The sequence below is a fragment of the Myotis daubentonii genome, chromosome 14, assembly GCF_963259705.1.
Source record: "Myotis daubentonii chromosome 14, mMyoDau2.1, whole genome shotgun sequence".
Classification (NCBI taxonomy): Eukaryota; Metazoa; Chordata; class Mammalia; order Chiroptera; family Vespertilionidae; genus Myotis; species Myotis daubentonii.
Window position 1 is genome coordinate 2,795,908 of NC_081853.1, and position 23,489 is coordinate 2,819,396.

General features: G+C 50.1%; 1 protein-coding gene across 18 annotated transcripts in view; it reads left to right on the top strand.

Annotated features, from left to right (window-relative positions):
* The window catches only part of FOXP1 (forkhead box P1), a 487,040-nt gene that overhangs the window by 261,093 nt on the left and 202,458 nt on the right, over nucleotides 1-23,489 (top strand). For 15 of the 18 annotated variants that reach the window (XR_009448473.1, XM_059662966.1, XM_059662978.1 and 12 more), the window contains exon 3: nucleotides 15,070-15,254. The exons of 1 other annotated variant lie outside the window; for it this stretch is intronic. Coding sequence is in view for 16 of the 17 variants with exons in the window: in XM_059662966.1 (XP_059518949.1) it covers nucleotides 15,081-15,254 (174 nt within the window). In the remaining variant the exon portion in view is untranslated. Of the gene's footprint in view, nucleotides 1-4,265; nucleotides 4,367-15,069; nucleotides 15,255-23,489 lie in introns of those variants that run through there. 2 more of the 18 variants (XM_059662961.1, XM_059662973.1) reach the window with 2 other exon arrangements.

Genomic DNA, 23,489 nt, shown 5'->3' on the forward strand with positions numbered 1-23,489 from the left:
CCTTTCATGTTATATTTTATTTGTTTGGTGCTGTTATATGGACTGTAAGCAATGTAAAACTGTAAGCGTATGCCTTTGGGTTGATAAGCTTCCCAAAGGAAGTGATTGCTGTGTACAAATATGGTGCGCCACAAACACAAAAGGTGGCTTGCATCATATATATGTGTATGTGTATGTGTATGTATATGTGTATGTGTATGTGTATGTGTATGTGTATGTATATATTCCCATTTTGTAATATCTTAGCATCATGGTCATTTTTTCCATTAAAATATACTGTATTATGTGAAATGATACAATCTTTGAGGCATTTCCCATTATGTAGACACCATGCCTTTAAATTATAGCAATTGCTTAAGATTTTAAGGCAAAGTGGGCTCTTAGAAGTGTGATTAATAGCAGGGAATGAGGCTAATGCTGGGTCATCAGTAGCACTCCATTACAAAAATGGTTGGACTAATAAAGCATCTATCTTTTTGACCAATAAAACATTTGAATGATATGCGTCCCGTTTTTGCCGGATAACGGTGACTTGATCCTGAATAAACCCTGAGCGTGTGCGGGCCTTGCCGGGGGCGCGGGCTTCGCAGCCAGGAGAGACCGGTGGGCCTCGGGTCCCTCCAGCTCTGAGCCCGTGCGCTCACTGGCGGCTGGAAGAGGGTTTTAGATGCTTCATAAATCATTCACCAGTTCTCATTATTGTGACCTGATGTTGAAGCACTTCCATTTCCAGTCTGTTTTAATCCTTCTGATAAAGCAGAGGGAAGTCTCCATTTGGTGCTAGTGTGTCTTTAATCTCGCTCTCCCAGTTGTAAGCTCGTTATTTAACAAAGGAGGAACATGGCTCCGCGCCGGCCTTTGTGGGGCAGGATCAGCCAGAGTTGAATAGCATTGGTCAGGCGGCCTTACCTTTATTTAAAAGTTTTTCTTTCCTGTAAAGGGATATATACAGGCTTCCCTGTGGCCAAGTGATAGAAAGTTTCTTCTGAAACAGATGTATGTTTGTCAAAAGTGGATAAACTTTAAAAATTGGGTTGGTGGAGGTGGAGGTGGGGGTGGGGGTGGGGGTGGGGGTGGGGGTGGGGGTGGAGGTGGAGGTGGAGGTGGAGGTGGAGGTGGAGGTGGAGGGAGGCTTGGACGCGGGCTCGGTGCCCCTCGGCCGGTGGGCATGGCCACCCCGGAGGTCGGGCTGCAGGCTGATCCCAGAGAAGAGCTGTGGGAAGACCAAGCCTCTTTGGGACTTTCAGTTTTTAAAATCAGTTATCAAATAGGATAGAAAAGACTTCTTACTACATGGACCCTCTCCCATTTATTTTATTTTATGTATTTAGTAAAAAATGCTTTAAAATGTTGGGGTCTCTGGGGAACAAAATAAAAGAACTGGGCCCATGAGGTAAAACTACAGGTGTGTTGGGACAGGTGCCCCGCCACAGGGCAGCGCGGTCCGTCCATCCTGCCTGGGGAGGACCCAGTGGCACTCTGGGCACAGAGGCATCCCTTAGGGCAGTGGTCGGCCAACTGCGGCTCGCGAGCCACATGCGGCTCTTTGGTCCCTTGAGTGTGGCTCTTCCACAAAATACCAACTTCTGCGCACGGGCCACGAAGTTTCAATCGCACTATACATGCGCGCCCGCACGTGGTATTTTGTGGAAGAGCCACACTCAAGGGGCCAAAGAGCCGCATGTGGCTCGAGAGCCGCAGTTGGCCGACCACTGCCTTAGGGTGAGCGGCCTACACGCTCCCGGGCTCAGCGACAGGCCTGGGCTCAGGGGAGCGGTCACAGGCTTTGGATTACAGTTCGGTTTGTCCGCGCTGTTTATGGCCTTGTCCTGGTAGCCGTTCTCAGCGATAGGAAGTAGACGCGGTGCTCAGGGGTCCCTGGCGAACAGACGCAGTGCAGGGTGAGGGATGGAGGGTGCGGGCCGGCACCCTGCTCTGGCTCACTCCCCGTGGGCTCTTGCGTTTCGCAGCAGCACTGGGTCAGGCCCTCCCCTTCTCTCTGCCTCCTGGTCGTCTGGCCACAGGCGTGGAGAGTGAGCAGGAACTTGGTCCGGGGCCTAGAGCATTTGAGGAAGGGCCTCTGCAGAGCTTCCAGCTCCCGCCTTGCACCGTCGCTGGGAGCCAGCACGGCTGGGCCTGGGCTCCGGGAGTGGGCAGCCCGCGCCCCACCGGCCTTTCGAGGGCTGCGGAGGGCGAGGTCTCCATGTCCCCTCCCTGTGTCCATCCAGAGGCCTGCCAGGGCCCCGCGCCTGCAGCAGGCCCTCCTCTGACTGCGGGGCCGGGGCCTGCTGGCCTGGGAAGGGGCCCAGAGTTAGTAACGTTGTGCACTCACTGAGCTGGTGGCCTCTCAGGAGAGCTCGCTCCCTTCTGAGACTCAGGAACAAGCCACAGGAAACCAAACAAAAACAAAAGAAAACTGCGCTCTCTCCTTTGTGACTTTAGGTTTACAAAACAAAGATTAGACCTTGGAGCAGGAACCGCCAGCAACTTGGGGTTTCGGTGGAGCTGGGCTGGGACCGCTGGGGTGTTGCTTTTAGACAGAGATGGAAACTCCGGCGTCCGGCTGTGACCGATGTCACTGCAGAACCTCCTGGGTGTGCCTTTCTTCAGTGCAGCTCCGCCTCCCGGCGCTCCCCTGGCTCTCCAGTGCGTTCTGCTCTGCTCACCCTGAAAGTGCAGAACTTGAACAAAGCCATTCACTGGTTTTAAGTGTAAAATGTAGATTCCCAAATATCAATTACCAAATTGTTTTCCAAATATGTTTTGCTTATTAAATTCTAAGTAATGGAGGAATGTTATTCACGCTTATCAAAATTAAGTAGCTAATAATGTTAAAGTATCTCTAAAAAAGATTCAAACTAATACTTTAATTGCAAATTATATACCTAAATATCGTGTCTCCTAAGGCATGATAACTTTCTTACACAGTAGCTGTTTATATGTTAGTACACAGCAAGCAGACGTTCTGAAAATAAAACATTTTTTCACGACATTTTCATTAGTGGGCCCATTAAACTTATTATTCACTCTTGGCTTTGAAAACCAGATTTCTTCCTTAGGCTGACAAAACGAACTCCTGAACATCAACTGATGACTATTCTACATAATCTTTTTAACGGAAGAATTAGAACCTGGTACAGTTTAGTTTTTGCAGGTGGCTGAGAACCTATAAATCCGTGTGTGTGTGGACCCGGTGCACATAGCGGCGTCTCGGGGAGAATGGAAAATTGGTTTTCTTCTAGATGAAGCAGTCAAGGTCCGAGTCCTGTGTGACCCATACATTTCATTGATAAAAGATGAGCCTAGGAAATGAATGCAGTTACTCAAACAGGAAAACAGTACAGTCTTTTAAAGCTGTGACCAGACCCAGCCTTTGTAGTTTAAACCACGTGGATGTTTTATTATCTCCAGCCCGGTGTAGGCTGAGCTCATTTGGGGTGGCCTCTTGTTTCTTATAGCCAAGCCTTTTACTTCTAAGTAATGTCCCCAGTAAAGAGTTAACCGGATCGCCCTGGCTTTGCTCTGGCTTATATGATGATGAGTAATGCGAGGTTGGTAACAGCAAATTGTTGTTTATAAGCAAACATGGCATTGTGCAAACAAGCGGGCCTGGTCTCCAACTGGTCTGATTTCATGGTGGCCAGCAGCTGATCTGTGTAACACACAGCCTTCCTGCCTCTAAACGTCAGAAGAATGACTGTTTGTTTATCTTGCCTTCTTTGCAGCTGTTTACCCTGTAATGCATTTACCTCGACCTTGATTCCCGAGAGTGGCCCCTTTCTCCTCCCAGTTCTGTTTACATTAGTCCTGCCCCTGGTGTCACCTACGAAATCTGTTGATTATTCCACCTGGTTAATGTTAAATTACTCTTGTAAGATGATGTGTTTGTTCATAAACATAAACGCCGGGCCCCTTGTTTACTGTACCCATGGCAGCGATCCTTATTCAACAAATACTGCTTTGTTTGCGGGTGTGAGCAGCAGTGTATCCTGCAAGGTCTGTTTTAAAAAGACACACACACACGGAAGAAAAAAAATAAAAAACTTATGCTAGAATTTTGATAAAGAAAGAAAAAGGGGAACTTGTCCCTGGAATGTGGTTGAAACAGACTTAGGTTTGCTTTTCTTATCTTTTGCTTGGATGAAGGGGCTGAGAGATTAGCAAGCTGTTTGGTTTTTCTAAGAGATTTCCTTAGTGTAATGATATCTATGCAGTTGTTTGCTTTTTTCAGAAGGGAGAGAGCTCTCCTGAAAGGCCACCCGCTCAGGAGTGCACATCAGATGCTAGGAAACTCCTTGCGGAGCGAGCGGGCTGAAAGTCCTAGGAGAGAAAGGCCAGTGCTATGAGCAGGCAGCCCCTCCGACAGGTACAGTCCTCGGGCTCGTGTTGTGTGTGCAGTGTGTTGTGTGGCTGCATGTGACCCTATGTGATGTGAGTACTTTGTCAAGTTTGAAAGGGGAAGATTAACTTTTAGGTTGATGTGTTCTGAATAAATTCTGTGTCATCAGCAGAGACATCTTAACAGGGAGGAAATCAATAATTCATCCACATTATAGTTTTAAAAGCTACTGTTTTGATTCTTACCTGTTACTTTTCTTTGTCTCATTTCACTGTGAGTTTGTGCATTGTATTGTTTCTAGTTGAGTAAAGCAGAAATTGTGCCTCTTTATTCAGCACCCTGTGGCTGCCCCCGGGCACTGGTGCCCAGGAGGTAAGATAGAGCACTGGCCTGTCTTTTGTCATGTTTTGCAAACAGCAGAGAACACAGCTCCCATCATCTTTGCTTTTTGTTTTGTAATTGTTGTTTGTTGCTGTTTCTGATTTGCATTGTGTTTCAATGCTAGGCAGCATGTGCTAGCACTTACTGTAAATTACCAGGATCAGCAGACTGGGGTGAGGGTGGAGGTTGGGGGTTGTGACCTTCCACAAAGTGTGACCTTTTATTCCAGAAAAAGCCCGCTAACCTATCTGTAAGAGCAGCCTCGGGTGGATTGTACATGGTGGAGTTTTTGAAGGACACAAGTAAATAGTTCTTTCCACGGAACGGAGAAACGCAGGTAGCAAGCAGCCTGTGGCAGCCTGCGTGCACTAAGCCGCAGCGGTGCTGTGGGCATGGAGCTTGCTCTGGCCGCGGGAGTGGGTAGGGGCTGGCGATGGAGTGGGCAAGCCGTGAGGGGTGTCATGGAGCGCGCCAAGCATTCACTGGTAATGGGAACCTGGCCCTGTGTGTATGAATTATGTAAAATATGGAAACGAAAGAATATGTATTTTCTTTCACCAGGCTATTCGTGAGAGTTCAGCCGTCTGAATGTTCAGATAATTAGAGTTCAGCAGGCTTTGTTTTGTTCTGGGAAAATGCATTTAGCTCAGCACCCAGAGCACCTGGCCCTGCCCACTCTGAGCTCAGAGGCTCCCTGGCCAAGCAGAAGGCCGGCCGGCCCTGCAGCCCCCGTGGGAGTCTGCCTGGTTATGAATATGCCAGGGGGTGGGAATGCATTCTCCTCTGTACTTGTGTTTCCTACGGTGGCTTCTTTGTAGCGTCCATCGTTTGCCCACAGCTGCTGTGATCACAGCACTTACACCCTTGTCTACCGGGAGAGAAGGAAGACAAGGCCAACAGTAGCCGAAATTCTAAAAGTATCACTTAGACATCTGTAACTCGTACGAGGGTGGGCGCTTGCCTGAGCTCACTGATGCCAGGCAGAGATGACGTGCCCAGGACGGTGTGAATGAGACGGGCTGCGAGGGTCAGGCCTGCGGCCGGCACAGCCCGGGGGGCTCAGCGTCCCTGCCCTGGGCCCGGGCTCCTGTCTTCACAGCGAAAGCCTGGCGGAGAGGAGACGCCTCCTCGTTAGGCACCTTCCCTTACACCACCCTGCTCTCCTGACTGTCCTGAGTCAGTTACAGGGAAAATGACACATGCTGCTCGGCACCATCTTCAGTCCCTCCCAATGGTCCCATGTATATTAAGTGTTCATGGTTTTGATGGAGGTTTTTGTTGGTTGATTATCTTTAACTTTTCAACGACTGGGATCATCCTACTTCTATTAAGATTTAAAATGACTTAATAGCTTGAGGTATTTATTTTCTGAGTTCCAGATGCCAACACGGCAGTCACTCCACGGGAGCACAGGAAGCAGTGTTCAAGTTTGAAAAGTGGTGGCCGGTACAAGCCCTTCATCTCGTTTGATGAAGAGGTTAAGTTTGTTTTTTTTCTCTCATTTAAGCACTTAGTTAAAAATTCAGCAACTATGTATTAAATTCTTATTATGTGCAAGCTATACCTGAAAGTAAAGTTTTAGATCAGTGGTTTCTCAACCTGTGGGTCACAATCCCTTTGGGGGTCGAACGACCCTTTCGCAGGGGTCGCCTAAGACCATCGGAAAACACATATATAATTACATATTGTGTTTGTGATGAATCACTATGCTTTAATTATGTTCAATTTGTAACAATGAAAATACATCCTGCATATCAGATATTTACATGACGATTCAAAACAGTAGCAACATTACAGTTATGAAGTAGCAACGAAAATAATGTTATGGTTGGGGGGTCACCACAACATGAGGAACTGTATTAAAGGGTCGCGGCATTAGGAAGGTTGAGAACCACTGCTTTAGATAAAGCAAGTTTCCAAAAAATTTTTATTAAACAAATGGAGGTGGAGAAAGAATCATTTTCATCTGAATGCTTCTTCCATTTAATTGATAAAGTACTAACGGTTTTGTTGATAAATACAAACTAGTTCCTATTTCCTTTTCCCCTTCTTTGAACTATGAGGGTGAGGGAGCGGCCATATCCCCTCCCTGACAATGAAGATAACTTTCCTCCCCAGCTTCTCACCATCTGAGGCCTCCTGGCTTCCCTGCGTAGCTGGAGCCAGGGCTCCCTGGGCGGTTCTTCCCAGGCCCCGCCCGCCCATGTGCTCCCTGAGGGCAGGGAGGGGAGCGGCTCCCCTGGGGCCAGGCCTGCACTTGCTCCAGGGGCTCCTGCTGCTGCTTCCCTTCGCTTCCCCACCCCGGTGCCCACCCACCGCCTGCAGGGCCTTCTCAGCCTCTACTCGCCCCTGTTCTGGGGCGATGCCAGTTTTGCCCTGATGTCCTGCGTGGCTAAAAAGGTGGCCACTGCTTTTTTAAACATGCTTTGACAATTTCATTGCCCCTGAACTTTTCTTCCTACTGCTAAATGAAATTCCAGATTTTTAAAGATAGATCTAGACCTCTACAGTGCACGATAAAGTTGATAATACATAAATCATTTTTAACAACAGGTAATATGCATAATTTATGGGGTTACGGTGCTATCTTTTTGATATTTATGATGGATAATGCTCAGTTTTTGCCCTCATATTACTGCTTTAAATTATACCACAAGAAAATTAATGAGAAAGTAGATTTATGGGTTTCATTTGTTTGTCAATTCGGAAATTAATTGGGTGTTAATTTTAGCCGTCCCTCATCAGACCAGGACTTGCGTGTGCGTGCAGTGCTTGGCATTCACTGTGGCCGCTCGCCCGTGGGTCACCGGCTCTGCATACATCAGGCAGCCGCGCGCTCGGACTGCGTCTGAACTGCCGGCGCTGCGTGCTTTGCGCTCTTCTGCTGAACTGTGAACAGTGGTTTTGGAAGATGGGGCCTTCCTGACAGCGAGCACCGGACTTCTCTCCCTGAACTTGGCTCTGGGACGGTCTTTCGCTGAAGGCGGGGAGCGGGGCAGAGGGAGACGCGGACAGTGGTGTCTTATTCACAGTTTGTGGGCAGATCTCACCTGAGAAAAGGAGCAGCTGCAGTTGCTCTGTTTCTCTTGTTTTGCCCCCTGCACCGCCCGCCCCCGCTTTTTCCTCCTGAAAGAGGTGCTCCCAGCCCATCTGTGGACAGCGACTCAGACCTGGGGGCCAGTGTGGCCCCATCAAGCCCTTTGCCACCCACCGGCCCCGCGGAGCTGGGCTCACCCTGCACCCCGCCGCGACTCTGCCCAGCCTCAGGGTGCTCCAGGCCCTGTCTGCTCCGAGGGGCCTGGCCCAGGAGCGGCTCCCAGTGGGCTGGCTCCATGTCCAGGCTGCCTGAGTGCCTGAGATGGGGTGGGGGTGGGGGGTTCCTTAGCCGCACATGGTCCTTAAAGCCCTCTGAGAGCTGGGGTTGCCGGGTATAGTTTTGCACATTTAAAGGGAACCAGTTCATCTTGCTGCCGCTTTATATCTTAATACAGACCAGCTTTTCTTCCTTTTCCCCGGTCCTCGTGAACAGGGCCAGAGGACTTTGGCTCTTCAAGGTGGACACGAGTAGCTCACAGAGCACCACTTTTAGAGCTAGAGCGAGCCCGCTCCGCCCCACTCGCGCCCGTAACTCCGCAGGCCAGCTGGATGCGGGAGGCGCCAAAGGCTCAGTGCTTCTCAAGGACAGGCACACACACAGGCCCTCTCTTCTTGGAGTGCTCTCTTCCTCCTGCCCCTCCCTCCCTTCCTCCCTCCCTCCCTCCCTCCCTCCCTCCCTCCCTTCCTCCCTTCCTTCCCTCCTTCCCTCCTTCCCTCCTTCCTTCCTCCCTCCCTCCCTCCCTCCCTCCCTCCCTCCCTCCCTCCTTCCTTCTTTCCTTCCTTCCTTCCCTCCCTCCTTCCTTCCCTCTTTCCTTCCTTCCTTCCTTCCTTCCTTCCTTCCTTCCTTCCTTCCTTCCTTCCTTCCTTCCTTTATTCTCTAGAGCAGTGATTCTCAACCTTCCTAATGCCGCGACCCTTTAATACAGTTCCTCATGTTGTGGTGACCCCCAATTTCATTGTTACAAATTGAACATAATTAAAGCATAGTGATTAATCACAAAAACAATATGTAATTATATATGTGTTTTCCCATGGTCTTAGGAGACCCCTGTGAAAGGGTCGTTCGATCCCCAAAGGGGTCGCGACCCACAGGTTGAGAACCGCTGCTTTAGGGGCTTCTCCGATGGGGCAGGACTGGACAGAGTAACCACTCGAACCATTTCCTGAAAGTGACTGCAGTAAATTCCTCCTCTCCCCATGGAAGTGGGAATACATTTTATAAAAGTGTGTTTAGTTTAATTTGCACATCTTTTCATGGACAGGCCAAGTCCTTTAAGGGCATTTATTCTGCTTCATATAAATAATTGATCAGCCAAGTTAATTGACTTCTGCCTGACTCGGTCACCCTTAATTAACTGCCCTGGAATCAAGACTGAACTTTCTGTGAGCGGAACCCTTCACAGGCAGGAGAGCACGGGCTCTGTTTTCCCTAAGTTTTCAGCATCAACACTGTAACCAAGGAAATAATCATCATCATGAAGCAGTGCTTTAATTTGCTATAAATACATTGGCCTGGGCATTATGAATTTTCCAGAATGCTTCCAGGGAGCAGCTCTGTTGGCAAGGACAGTAAGTGAGCCCGCGCTCGGCTGCAGCCCGCTCTGCGAGGCCTCAGCCAGACGCCCATCTTGTGAAATCAGAAGCTCGGTGACCTGTCCCAGCAGAGAGACGCGGCCCTTCGGCCCCGAGCTCCCTGACGCCATGCGATCCCCGCCTCAGCCTTGTCAGTGATTCCATCCGGTCCATTCGATACGATCACAATGTGGCCTCTGTCCTGATGGGTCCAGTGACCACAGGCGGCCTCCCGCAGAGGGCGGACAGGCGCGGTGGAGGGCGGGCTTTGCTTCTGGAGAAAGGACCTGCTCATGGGTCTGTGGCCGACTTGCCCACCGGGCGCCACGTCTTCACAGCCAGGCCCGTGGATGGCTGTCACCCTTCTTGTCCTCAGCCTGTCCTGGCCACGGGCCCTGGAGCACGGGGCGGCGGCTCCCCCGGGGCAGTGTGGTGCGACATGCGGGCGCTCCTGGGAACAGAGTGGGTGCGGTGCCCTGGCCGGAGGATATGTCCTCCTGGACACACGGACGTGCTTTCGGACGACTCTAAAATTGTGGGCCTCCGGGGAAAAGGACAGACACAGTCGTTCGCCGAAGAAGGCTGGCTCTCGCCTGTGATTGCCGACGCCCTCCTGCCTGCCGGGCACCTCCACGGGCTGTGCCCGAGCCGAGGTTCTCTGTTCGCGGGCCTGCTGCTCGGACTTTGCCCGGGACTCTTGCACGTCGGAAGGTCTGTCCTTTATTGAATGGACAAGTTCACTCTGAAGTAGGGGAGACTATGGCTGCGTCTGCCGTGCCCGGGCTTGCTGGGGTCCAGGCCAGCAGGTCCAGGGGTCCCCAAAGGTGTGGACAGAATTGGCGAAGAAGGAATGACACAGAGGCAGCGTTCAGTTGATCAGCATGGTTGGGTTCTCTTGCCTGGTTCTATTGCCAGGTTCTGTAGGTTCTCCAGCCAGGTTCTGTAGCCAGGTTCTGTCACCAGGTTCTAGTCAGGTTCTCTTGCCAATTTCTATAGTCAGGTTCAGTCCAGGATCTTTTGCCATATTCTCTCCCTAGGTTCTGTCTCTAGGTTCTGTCTCTAGGTTCTGTGGCCAGTTTCTGTCCAGGATCTTTTGCCATGTTCTCTCCAGCGAAGTTCTTCTGTCTCTAGGTTCTGTGTAGGTTCTGTGTCCAGGTTCTGTTTTCTGTTGTCTTGTTACATCTGTATTTATACAAGTTGATTCCAATCCTATCAATCTCTATTCCAAAGGTTAGGGCGTTTCTTATCTCCGTTCCAGGGAGTAAAGATTATGTAGCTTAAGCATGATTGTTCGTAGTTAAAGTGATTAATTACCCGCCTGGCACTTAGTTAAGGGGTTTTATTCCCTCCCTAACTTCAGGGGAAAATCCCTACCTGGGGAAACAACCTTTCTCAGAGAGGTGACCTTGGTTAAAACACATAGTGCCAAGAAGGTGAGCAAACATATTAAGAACAGTATGCCATATATGCCAGGTCCCTTGAAACAACAAGGATGGACCGGCTCCCGGCAAATTCCCCCTTTTTTATTTTTTAAAAGCAGGCATTAAAAAGAAAAACCCCAAATGCTCTCTTGTATCCATTTTAAGAGTAGGATTGGTGCTTTCCGCTATTACCTGAGTCCTGATCTATCACCCCAGGGAGAGCTTGCCAATCCTGCACTTTCCCGGGGTGGAAAGGCTGCAGTGGGGTTAAGGATAAGGCTCCTTGGGCCTACCTCCTCTCATGCCTTTACATTTACCTTTCCTTCCTCAGAAAAGCATGGACATACTTCTTGTATAAAATGTTCTGTCTGACTGGGAGTAACCTTAATTCCTCTGCTAGCAGGCATATATGTTAAAAGATCAATACAGAGTCTTTTTTCTTTAGACTCAGTATGGCACATCTTCTTAATCTAAAGATCAATACAGAGTCTTCTTTCTTTGGACTCAGTATGGCACATCTTCTCAATCTAAGTTCTGTACTATCCACCTTCTTACCCTACTTATCCTCTATAGGGGGGTCTATAGCACCCTGGTGGAGTCCTGTCCATCCCGAGTGTGGGGGTTCTCAATGGGGGGGGGCACTTACCTAGGGGAATCCTGTACCAGGGGTTCCCAAAGGTGTGGACGGAGTCGGCGAAGACTATCCACCCTCTTCCTATGGTGGAGTCCTATCCATCCCGAGTGCGGGGCGCTTACCTAGGGGTCCCTGTTAGGGTGCCAGATGCTGGGGTCCAGCCCCAGCGGGTCCAGGGGTCCCCAAAGGTGTGGACGGAGTTGGCAAAGAAGGAATGACATGGAGACAGCGTCCAGTTGATCAGCAGCCTAGCCAGGATCTCTAGCCAAGTTCTGGTCAGGATCACCAGCGAAGTTCTGTTCAGGATCTCCAGCGAAGTTCTGTAGCCATGTTCTCTTGCTAGGTTCTCCAGCCAGGTTCTCCAGGTTCTCCAGCCAGGTTCTGTAGCCAGGTTCTGTCTCTAGGATCTTCAGCCAGGTTCTCTTGCTAGGTTCTGTCTCTAAGTTCTGTGGCCAGTTTCTATCCAGGATCTTTTGCCATGTTCTGTCTCTAGGTTCTGTCTCTAGGTTCTGTGGCCAGTTTCTGTCCAGGATCTTTTGCCATGTTCTCTCCAGCGAAGTTCTTCTGTCTCTAGGTTCTGTGTAGGTTCTGTCTAGGTTCTGTGTCTAGGTTCTGTGTCCTGTTGTCTTGTTACATCTGTATTTATACAAGTTGATTCCAATCCTATCAATCTCTATTCCAAAGGTTAGGGCGTTTCTTATCTCCATTCCAGGGAGTAAAGATTATGTAGCTTAAGCATGATTGTTCGTAGTTAAAGTGATTAATTACCCGCCTGGCACTTAGTTAAGAGGTTTTATTCCCTCCCTAACTTCAGGGGAAAATCCCTACCTGGGGAAACAACCTTTCTCAGAGAGGTGACCTTGGTTAAAACACACAGTGCCAAGAAGGTGAGCAAACATATTAAGAACAGTATGCCATATATGCCAGGTCCCTTGAAACAGCAAGGATGGACCGGCTCCCGGCACAGGCTCAGGTGTCTAACCTGTACATTGGGGTCACATCGCCTCCCTTTGCGCTCTCAGCGGCTGCGCTGAGCGTGGACAGTTCACCAGAGAACTGGGCGTGTGCGAGGCCCGACCCAGGCGCACAGGCTTGGTAAACGCCGGCCGCCCCCGGGAGAAGCGGCGCCACCAGTGTTGCTGGAAAGGCCTGCACCGCCTCCTGCTTGCTCAGGTGCTTCCCCACAGGCGTGTCCTCCTCACCGTGTGGGAGACGATGGGAAGCTCAGTCTTCCAGCCCACACACCGCTGCTAGCACTCGACTCATTAAGGACATCCTCAGACCAAAATAACCCTTCATGCCATTCTGGTCCCAAAGCCTGCGCGCTCACAAACCTGCATCGCAGACAGGCTGCTTGGCCTCACGCCTGCCCGCTTGCACCAGCGGCCTTGGCAGCCTGCTCTGGCGCTGCGTGGGGCGGAGGGGGTCCTTCCTGCACCCACCCCGGGGGTCAGACCAAGGACAGCCGCAGCCCCGTCGCACCCCTGGCGTCCCGACGGCCCCGCGGCTCCGAAGCAGCCCTGCTTCCCGAGCCCGGGTGTTTGCCCACGTGCGCCCGTCTGAGTCAGGGCTCGAGGCGCTGTGCAGGGGGTCCTGTCCTTGGGGGCCAGGCCGGGCAGGACCCGGCTTCCCGAGCTTGAGCGTGTGTATGTACCTGTGTTTTCTTTAGGCATGCTCGCTGCACGCCCACCTGTCCAGTGGGCTCCGTGCCAACTGCTCTGTCTTTACCTTCTGTACAGACAGGCGGGTCTGAGGATCAGAATGAAACACAGGGAAGGGGGTCCCTAGATTTCACAAATTGATCCCCCTTTTTGGTCATGAACAAGGCAGTTGCATTGCCTGGTTCTTATATCTCAGAGAAAATTGTGTTATTTTTTGATAGATATCTTTACTCTGCAACAGTGAGGTTTTGGATGCAACGTTTAAAGGCCCATTATGATTCCTGGAAAGTCGGGTCTAAGGGGAGAGAGTGAGTCAGCTGTTGCTCCTGAGTTTGCTTCCCACCTGTTAACAACAGTGCCCTTCCAGGCCCTGCGGGACAGCGTTCACTCTAACCACATGTCTTCTGGGCTTAAGCCTGTGCTCAAGTTGGATCGTATTATGCACTCACGGAAAGGACACGAAGAAAGATGTAAATTTTTCCTGCTTTTAGTTCTTCCACTTGGTTTTTGGGCAGTTTTGAGTGAAGGCAGCCTCTACTGTGTCCGCACGTTTAACGTTCCTGCCGGCGCGAGTTCTGTGCGAGGGGAACCTGCCACCGTGCGGTACACGCGTCTTTCCGGGTCACCCGACCTTCCCTGTGCCTGGCATGTCACACCCGTGTTCACTATTCAGGCATTCCTCAGCTTTCATGCTCGATTGTCAGCTTCCTTTTGTGACTATTGTTTTTCCTTCTTGAAGTTCTACCCTATGAACTTGGGGTACGGCCTTGCCGTTGCATTGTGTCGTCCCCCTGCCCCTCGGCTTTAAGAAAACGCGTGGTTGAGAGCTGACAGGAGACGGGACTTGCTCCAATCCCGCCGCCCGCCGTGACTCGCGCACACGAGAATAGCTCTCCCAGGGCCAGCGCTCGCCCCGCACACGCGGGAGGCGCTCTCATCAGGGCCAGCGGGAGGATGTCTGCCAGTCCTGCAGTGGGGCTGGCGCGGCACCGTGGTCAGTAGGTGGTCGCAGCAGACATTAGCAGACACTGTCTGTCTGTTGTCATAGTTGGGCACCTTCGCCAAGAGCCGCGCTGGCTCCCAGGCCAATGGTTCTGTACCTAGAGAGTAACAGGGTGGAATGTGGAATGTATTTATACAGGTAAAACTACCTCTCTCTCTCTCTCTCTCTCACATCAGATGGCTAGTACTTTCACATTCAGAACCGTCTTCAGTCTGCCTCGGCTAGGTTTTCTCCCAAAGAAATATAGGAGACCCCAGCCTTCCAGGCCCTCACCCAGGCCAGAGGCTGGGACCCAGCAGGAGAAAGACGTGCTGGGCATGGGAATTCTCAGGACAGTTCTAACCAGAAGACAAGCTCAGAGTCTGAGTGTGTTTAGCGTCTGAAGAGTGGGGGCATTTTTTCTCTCACCGGAGTGGCCAGTGTTGAAGAGGTTTAGTGTCTGAGTGACTCCCAGGAGCATGCAGCCTAAAATGCATCTTGGTTTTTGACGGTAAGGTTTTCCACAGAATGGCCCGTGGGCACCTGGTGGAGGGCACCCCTGAGAGGGGCTTCAGGCAGAGTGTGGGCACACACCACAGCCGAATGCACACCCCCTCTGCTCTATAGAATGACGCATGCGTTCTGAACAAAATACCGGGTCTGATCACAGACACTTACTGTGAATTCTAGGTTCCCTGAAAATACTTTTTTTCTAAAGGGAACAAGGTAACGCATTTGAAACAATCCTACTGGAACTTGAACTTGGACTGACAGTTCCATCCTCAAAAAACGAGAAGACTGAACACTCTTGAGGGATAAACGCAGTGAACGAAAATGACAACTGTTTACAGATTTTTGGCAACATTTGCAGCAGGACCCTGCTCCTTGTGCACAACAACTGTTTTAACAGCTGCTTTCCCCTCTTTTCTCCCCCCCCCCCGCCCCCCCCCCCCCCGCCCGCTCCCTGGAAACCCTCCTGTCAGGTTTCTGAGTCATGATGCAAGAATCCGGGCCTGAGACAAAAAGTAATGGTTCGGCCATCCAGAACGGGTCGGGCAGCGGCAGCCACTTGCTAGAGTGCGGGAGCCTTCGGGAAGCGCGGTCCAACGGGGAGGCGCCGGCCGTGGACGTGGCGCCGGCCGACCTGGCCCACGCGCAGCAGCAGCAGGTACTGTGCCCGGGAGCCAGGTGTGGAGGGTGGTGGGTGCCCGCTCCACCGCTTGGTGTGACGCTTGGCCGCGGTGAGTGGCTCCTTTTCACTTGACTACCTGAGTGTCTTTTAAGCCAGCAGCGTGCGAGGGGCCCAGGGCCTGGCTTAAGAGATGAACTCCGCCCGTGGGAGTTGGAAGTCTTGGGGGCTGGGGTGGAGGGTGAGACGGAGAGGACCCTGGCCACGCCCTCGGAGGCCCGGGCGGCAGCATACGGGGAATAAAGTGCGCCTTTGGAAAAGGGGTGCACGATGCCTAATGAAAAAGAAATGGCTCACCGACTTACGAAGCCTTAGGAAGAAGAAATACAAATAAGGGGTAAGAAGTAAGAGGAAAATCAGGGCTTTATAAGAGAGAAAAATTAAGTGAATAAAAGTAGAAACAGAAATACAGGCAGAACTGGGTAAATAACAGGCCAGACAGCAGCACACAGGATCGGGGTGAGACGCGGCCCGGCTGCCGGGGCTGCTGCTGTGCACACGTGGCTGCTGGGATGGGCCGATCCTGTTAGCGCCTTAGGTCCTCCCCTTTGGCGGCTCCCAGCACGCGCACACATGGGACGCGCTCATCCCTGCTGTATCCTTTGTGGGCCTGTGCGTGGGTACTTGTGAGTGGCAGGTGAACTATTCCCAAAGGTGGCCCAGAAGCCGGGGCTGTGGCTGAAGTGCGGATGCAAATGCAGATGAGGAGCTGCCTTCGCCTGCCGGCGCGTTGTCCCAGCCGCCCTTGGAGTCCGGACATGTTACTAGTGTTGTTAGTGATACGGACGGTGCTTGTTCCATGTTAGTCCTTGATTCAATGTGCAGTACGTAGTTACGGTGCCACTTGGAGAAAACGAGAAAAAGAATGATGCGTTTTGGGCCTTTCTAACAGAAACAGGAATTGTCAGGGGCAGGGGTGGGGGGTGGGGGGTGGGGGTGGGGGGAGAGTAGCACGCCTCCCAGACATTTCCCTGGACCCCCTGCCAGAGAAGCGTGGGGGATGTCACCAGATTTTATTCTCTTCTTGCTCAGAATTTTTGAAAATATGAGGAGTCATTCGATCGCTGGTCTATTCGAAATTGGTGGAACCCACAGAACACGGGACCTTCAGAGAGAAGGAAAGGGAAACTCAGAGACCAGGTCACGTCTTAGCCGAGGCTCAGCTCCCTGACGGTCTCCTGTCGGCAGCCCAGCCCCAGCCCACCTGCGCCGGCAGCACGTCAGCTGGGGCTCAGTTTGCTGGGGAGAGACGGTGTGTTCGTCCACGCGGCCTGTTCTAAGCCATGAGACCATTAGAGCGTCAGTCCGGGGGAAGGACCACGTGTGTGTGCCTGTGCTGGCGTGTGTGGTGACAGGTGGGCGTGCTCTCTATTGGGATAAAGGACTGGTGTTTGGGTGCCACTCTCTGTGCCCTCCCTGCAGAGGCCATTCTCCCTGCAGAGGCCAGCCTCAGTGCTTCTCCCTGGAGGAGTGGGGGTGGGGCGGTTGACCAGTGTGTGGTATGAAGCCCAAGTAATCAGTGTTTAACCCACATTAATTAGATAAATGGAAAATTAACTTCTGAATTTTATTTGAAGAACTTAAAATCATTCACTATCTCAAAGTAGTAAGTCAGCCAAAAACTTTACATATATACCACACACACACACACACACACACACACACACACACACGCTCCCCTCATAACAGCCATGACAAATTAACCTCACAGAAAAAAGTTATAACAACATCTTCCTTAAAACACATCAATTGCAGAGTTAGTTATCACATCTCCCCTTTTTATTTTGTTTGTAACCACTTTGGAAAAGATATCAAAAAGATATCTACTTCAAAATTATTTTTTAATATTTTTATAACTGTTTTGTTTCTATTTGCCATGGACGTGTGTTTGGATAAAAGAAAGCAGTTGGGTCCCTCCCCGCGGCTCTCACCTCACACACGGTGGCGGGCAGGCCTGTCTGGGCTTCTGAAATAAAGCACTGACAGCTGGTTCGCTCCCCTAAGTGCTCGGGGAGCCTTTGCCGGGCTGTTGGGGAAAAGAAGCTCTAGATGAAATAAGGAAACCTGCAGGATTGCTAAAGTCCACAGCACTAGGTTATCAGAGTTTTCTTCCAACTGAAAACTGCAATAATTAAGCATTTTGGAGAAATCGAGTGTCAGCATGACGGACGGGGCTGTTTTCATCCTCTTCACTCTGCAGGTTCTTACTTGCAGTGAGAATTGCAGCAGTGAGAGAATCACAGCCATGCTGAATTCATTACCGCGGCAGCCACACAAAACCGCGGATAAGATTTCAATAACTGCAGGCCACAGTTGAGTAAACAGTTGCACTGAAATTTAATTCCTGTTGACTTTTCCCCCATTCCTCGCCAGGGGCACATTCTGATTCTGTAGTACAAAGACAACAGGGGTTACAGCTTTGATTAATGTAGGACAGTGGGAGAGAATTAGAACTGGAAAATACGTTAGAAATCCACGGAACAAAAAGCCGGGGCTGAAAACCCTGGGTACAGAAACGAGTTAATGATGATGTCTGTGAGCTGAATGGGCAGGGTGGCCTTGCACCACTGCGGCCATTCATGATCTGGGAGCACGTTCCTCCGGCCAGGATTTAGGATAAAGACAGTCGGGCCTTTTCGCGTCTGATCCAGACGATGACAGGCAGCTGCAGGTGAGGAGGCCCTGCAGCATCGGAGCAGGGCGCTTGCTCGCGGCGGTCCACGGAGGGGCCCTGGCTTCTCTGCTGGGTTTGATCTAATCGGTGACTAAATGGTGTCCAAATACAATTGTTTGTGTGTTTTTCTGATCACATAGCTGACGGCCTCGATAATGGGGGAAATCTGGCTTTTCCATCTTCTCTTAAAAAATCAGATCTGCTCCCTGAGCTGATGCTTTCACAGGAGCAGCAGTTGTTGGGAGAAGAATTGCTCCTTGAGCCAGGGAGCCACAGCCCTCTCGTCGGCCTTGGTTCCGCCCAGCAGCCTCGCCCCTTGGTGCCCTCCAGGCCTTGGAGTTGGCCAGTTCCGGTCGAGGAGCTCCATCCTCACTCAGGAGCCAGGAGAGGCGCTCATCAGCTGGAGGAGCCCCCAGCACCCACCCCAGCTGCCTCCCCCTCCGACCAAATGCATTGTCTCTGTGATGTTTCAGCTCCACTTATATCTGGGCTATAACACTATTACAACAATAGTTCTCTAATAACATAATTTGATAGAGTTTCTGAGCATTTTCTTTTAGCCATTGAGTAACTCTTTACCCAATACCATCTCTGCTTTTACTTCCGATTATGCTGCCCCATGTCTGGTCTGTGGAAGTTGTGTGCGGGATGTGCACTCCTCCATTATGAAACTCAGCAACAAATACTATTACCAATTGCTGAAGTTTCTTCTTAAAGAAAGGGTTTTAAAATGTCCAAAGCAATTTCATAAACTGTGTGGATTAATGCATTTTAAAAGTCGCGAGTTTAGGGAGCAGAGTTTTATTTCCATGTTGCTCAGATGAGAGCTTTCAGATAAGCACATCACATAGAGCATAATGTTTAGAAGTTTTCCGTGTACAGCATATGCAGCAGGTCAGTTAACAGAATGCAGCCTGGAAAATGTTTATTCAATAAAAATGAATAGCTGGTACATAAAACAGCGATTTCTTAACAAGATTCTATTTAATGACGGGTTTTTCAGATTTTTTGTGGGTTCCACCTGGCAGTTTTATTGTCTGCAAATCGGTATGGGGAGAGCTTCGGTCACTGGTTTTGAGGTGTGGCTATCATTTTACATTTAGAGATAGTCTATAAGAAAGACATAAAAAAGGAATTCTATGTGGAATTTAAACATGTATTATTTAGAGAGTGTGGATAAGCTGTATGTTTATTTCATATAATTTCTTTGATATTTGGCTTAAGGTGTTGGACCTTTTAGCCCAAAAGATAGTGGTACATGGTTTATGTTAATGTGAAAGAAAGAGACAGAATGTTGGATGACTATTAAGGGGGTAAGAGAGGTAGGAAGGATAGGGAGCTTTGAAAAATCATTAAAGACAAGGAGGAGGATTCAGTGGGGAGGGGGATTCAGTGGGTTGAATTTTGCCCATGAAATGGAGGACGTAAGGCTTATTCATTACACGGGATGAGAGAAGCTCTGAGAAATAGGATACGTGTGACAGGACTCAAGAATAGAGCTTGTTGTGTAAGTTCAAAGGGGATGTTGAGAACACACTCTCAGAGCAGCCGGGAGAATCCTGAGTGTATACCCGGGGGTTCTCTGGATGTGAGAAACATAATTATAATGACCAAAGTGTCAAGTTTCAGCATAAATCAATTCGCAAACATTACAAATTCTTCTCTTCATTTTCAAAATGGCAGCATAGATTCCTCATGTGGTTGTTGGCACTAAAAGTATGAGTGGAAATTGAGCACAAGAGGAAGTTGTTCTGCCTACATCTTCAATGTAACAGCCTCCGTAGAAGACAGTGCCTGGGAGAAATGGCTGCCGGTGTGTGGATGGGCAGGAGCCCTGTGAAGGGAGCCACCCTTCTCCTCACTCTTACCCACACGCCCATGAGGCCGCACCAGCATCTCACTGGCCATCCTTTACCTGTTCCTCACCCTGTACAGGAGTCCCCCATGATGAGGTGGGTCTATAGGGAAGACTGGGCAGCAGTGGCCAGTTCCGCCTTATCATTCTTCTTTTCCTTTGATAAAGGTCGCTTATGACCTTCTTTAGGAATACACTCAGGGGGCCTTTTCACTGCAGCTGCCAGGCACGGTGTCTGAAAGGAGGGTCTTTAATGTCATTGGAAGGGAAACAGGGCCAGCGTATCTGTGTCCACACGGGGCAGTGCTGGAAGGGAGCGCAGAAGGTAGGAAGGCTTATTGAGTGCCTCCTGGGGCCAGCGCTGTGCTGGGGCGAGAACGCCCCTCCCAGATGGGAGGAGACCCAGGCTGTCATGGCCAAGGGAGCTCTCCGCTAGGCTACCCTCCTTTTGGAGACAGAGTTCAAATGTCACAGAAAATATTGATGGCCAAAGCTATCCTGTAGGAATCGGTGCCACCGAACGTTATAGAAAACAACACAGACAAACCGAAATAAAACTGAGACAGGAAGTCCGGTAATTCTGGCAAATGATGCAAAGGCAGCCACACAACGAGTTTCTGCTCTTCTCCCTCCCTGTTATGGCTCTTTCTAGAAAAGGCATATTTCCCCCTGAAGGTTAGACTTGGTTCTCTACTCTGTGAGCTTGGACTGGCCTTTCATCCAAACACTGTTTCCACGGGTTATGGACATGCGATGTGAGCCTTGTATGCACTCTTCCCAGTTTTGATTACCTAACAGTTCTGTGTCATTAATCTCTCCCTGAAAACTAAGACGGCACGGGAAACAAGACGAAAAAGAGCCGTGTGCTCAGGTAAGAGAGCGGGACAGTAGAAGCTCTAGGAGGGAAGTGCGCATCGCTACCTTGATAAGGTAATTTCAACTCTGACCCCTGAGCTCATAATAATAATAATAATAATATACTCGCTCTCTCTTGTCTAATCAGAAATCTCTTATTGAACTTTCAGGAGGTCTGACTTTAATGGTAATTTGTGGACAGGTTAGCTTTGATGATTGCAAAGAGTTTGCTTTGCAAAACTCGCCGGCTTCTGTCTGCCCTCGGAAGGCAGGGACCCACTTGCTGCTTTGCAAGTGCTTGCCGTTATCGCCCGCAGGTGCTGAGCAGGCGGAATCGGCTGTTTGTATAATGCACACCCGTAGCTCCCTGATGAGGTCCAATGCACTGTTAGGTGGTGCACAGAGTACTTGATAAAAAGGGTTACAAGGTGACTGCTTTTATGACAAAGTAGAATAGCATTATAAATGCAAGTGGCAGACGGAGCCACAGAGGGAAGTTTATGTGGAGAATTGAACCCCATATTAGAAAGGTTCTTTTCATCACTTGGTCTTTGAACTCAAATCTATTGTAATTGTGAAGTGTTACTTGTAACATTCCAGAGACCCTTTGCTCAATACTGTTTGATTTGGTTCAGAGAAATACAACCACACTTTTTCTTATCCTCTCTCACAAGGAAATGCCGGCAAGGGAGTTTCACACCGGGCCCAGGTCTCTGCTCTGTCCCAAGTGAGCTGCCCTGGAAAGCATGGGCACCTTGGTTTCCCAGCTTTAGCTTTCTTAAAATTCATTTATTCCTTTGTCTGCATGTTCTTTCGTTTAGCTAATACTGGCTGTGCTTGCCTATGTGTAAGGCAGTGTGGGACCAAACTATGGGTGGCGTGTTGGTGTTGGGAAAGCGTGGGGCGTGGCAGTGGAGGCGGCAGGCAGGTTCGGAGGTCAGTGGGCTCAGCGTGTGGGGGCTTGAGTATCTAAGCCAAGGGGTTTCAGAGCAGAAAGGCCAGAGAGGAGGCAGTGTTCTCAAGGTGAATTAGAAGGCTGGGCCCGGCCTGGCTGCAAGGAAGGAGATTCAGAGAGTCATCGCAGTGACAAGATATTGCAGCTGGCCCAGAATCTAGTGCTGGGGCCCTGACCCTCACTCCTCTAGTTGAGGGTACCCTGTTGTTGACCATCTTGCTTCCTGCATTTCTCAACTACGGTTGAACCCGTTCCATGGCGTTCCTGGGCGCAGCATGGCGCCTGGCCCGGGGCACATCTTGGGCAGACGCATTGTGAGTGCCTGGAATAGGAAGAGAAAGGAGGCCTGGATCAAACGTGAGTGTTGGAGAGCAGCAGGGCCTTTGAATTAGGTGTGGAGGCATCAAGGAGTGGGAGTCATGGGGCTGATTCAGGATGCCCATCTGAAGACCTCCCACGCGGCACCAAGAACGGGGAGCATTCCCGGGGAAGAGCCCAAGCTCCCCCTTACCTGTCACTGTTGTGACTGTGGTGACATGAGAAAGAAAGCACAGATATAATTTGTAAATAAAGGACGGACTTATTTCCCAAAGTCCTCCCCATTTTTTAAAGTGTTTTTTAAAAAAGGACCCTCTTATGTTCACTAAAGCTTACTGTTTGTATATGTTTGTTCAGTTTAAAATTATGGAGAATCGTCCCTTCAGCTTTGCCAGTTACTAATGAGCATATCTTCCGAGTCACAGGGGCGGGGGTGCTGATAAGCTGCTTCTGATCCTGTTGATCGTGGAATGAACTTGTCTCTGGTGAGACTGAAACCAAGATGCTAGGTCTGTGCTAGCGTCTCCGCCCCACACGGACGCTGCTGCTTAGAATGAGTTTGCTTTTTAAAGCGAAGGGGGTGCATTTGGGTTTCTTCTGTTGGAAAGTCCAGTGTGCGCGTATCAGGCAGCTGGAGCAGCAGAAGGCGCCCCTGCAGGGTCAGGTCCGGCCTCGGGGGGAGCTGCGCCCGCCCGCGGAGGCCACTGGGGGAAGGCGCTCTGCTCTCGTCCACTTTCTGCTATGGCACCTCCCAGTTCCCCAGGTCTCCTTGAGTTCCACTGTTATACCTACAAAGACTGCCCCTTTACCTGGACCCAAAATAACTTTAACTTCCTAACACAGATTCATCTTTAGCGAAATTTCTTAAAGTAGACCGTTTACTACCCAATTCATCATCCACACAACTGTAAGTGATTGTCAGTGTCACAGCCTCTTGTTGAAAGAATCAGCTGACAGAAATCTGTTTTATCTCTGCGCCTTTTCTCTCCCTCACCACCCCCCACACACACTGAAGGGGAGCTGACATGGCGTCTTCTTAGTCATTCAAACCCAATAACTTTTCATCTGAAGGTTAAGTGGTGAGATATAAACTAAAAGATGATAATATCAATTCCATGTTCACTGAAGGGCACAATAGACCTCTTTCTAGTAGAGGGAAAATTGTGCATAAAATGTCTTTTGCTTTTCAACAGCAGAGCCATGCCTCTCAGAGCCAAAGAAAGAAAGACTTTTGGAAAATTTAATAAAATAATACATAACATCCTAAAGTAAGGCAAAAGTGGCCTTTTATTATTGCAATTATTAAGTATTAATTTTTCAAGGTTGCATGGTAAGAAATAGTTCCATTGTTATTGCCGCCTGTATTGCCTCCTGTCATCCTTCCGCAAACCCAGCGGCCTCTGCAAGGTTAAAGGCGGGGGTAGCATGGCGTGATGTTCGTTCATTCCGGGCTGTTTTCGGTGCTAATGTGCAGATAAATAACACCGTGAGAATATTGCTCACCTTGCCTCTTTTTCCCTCCAACTTGTGGTATTTCCATTCCGATTCCATAGAAAT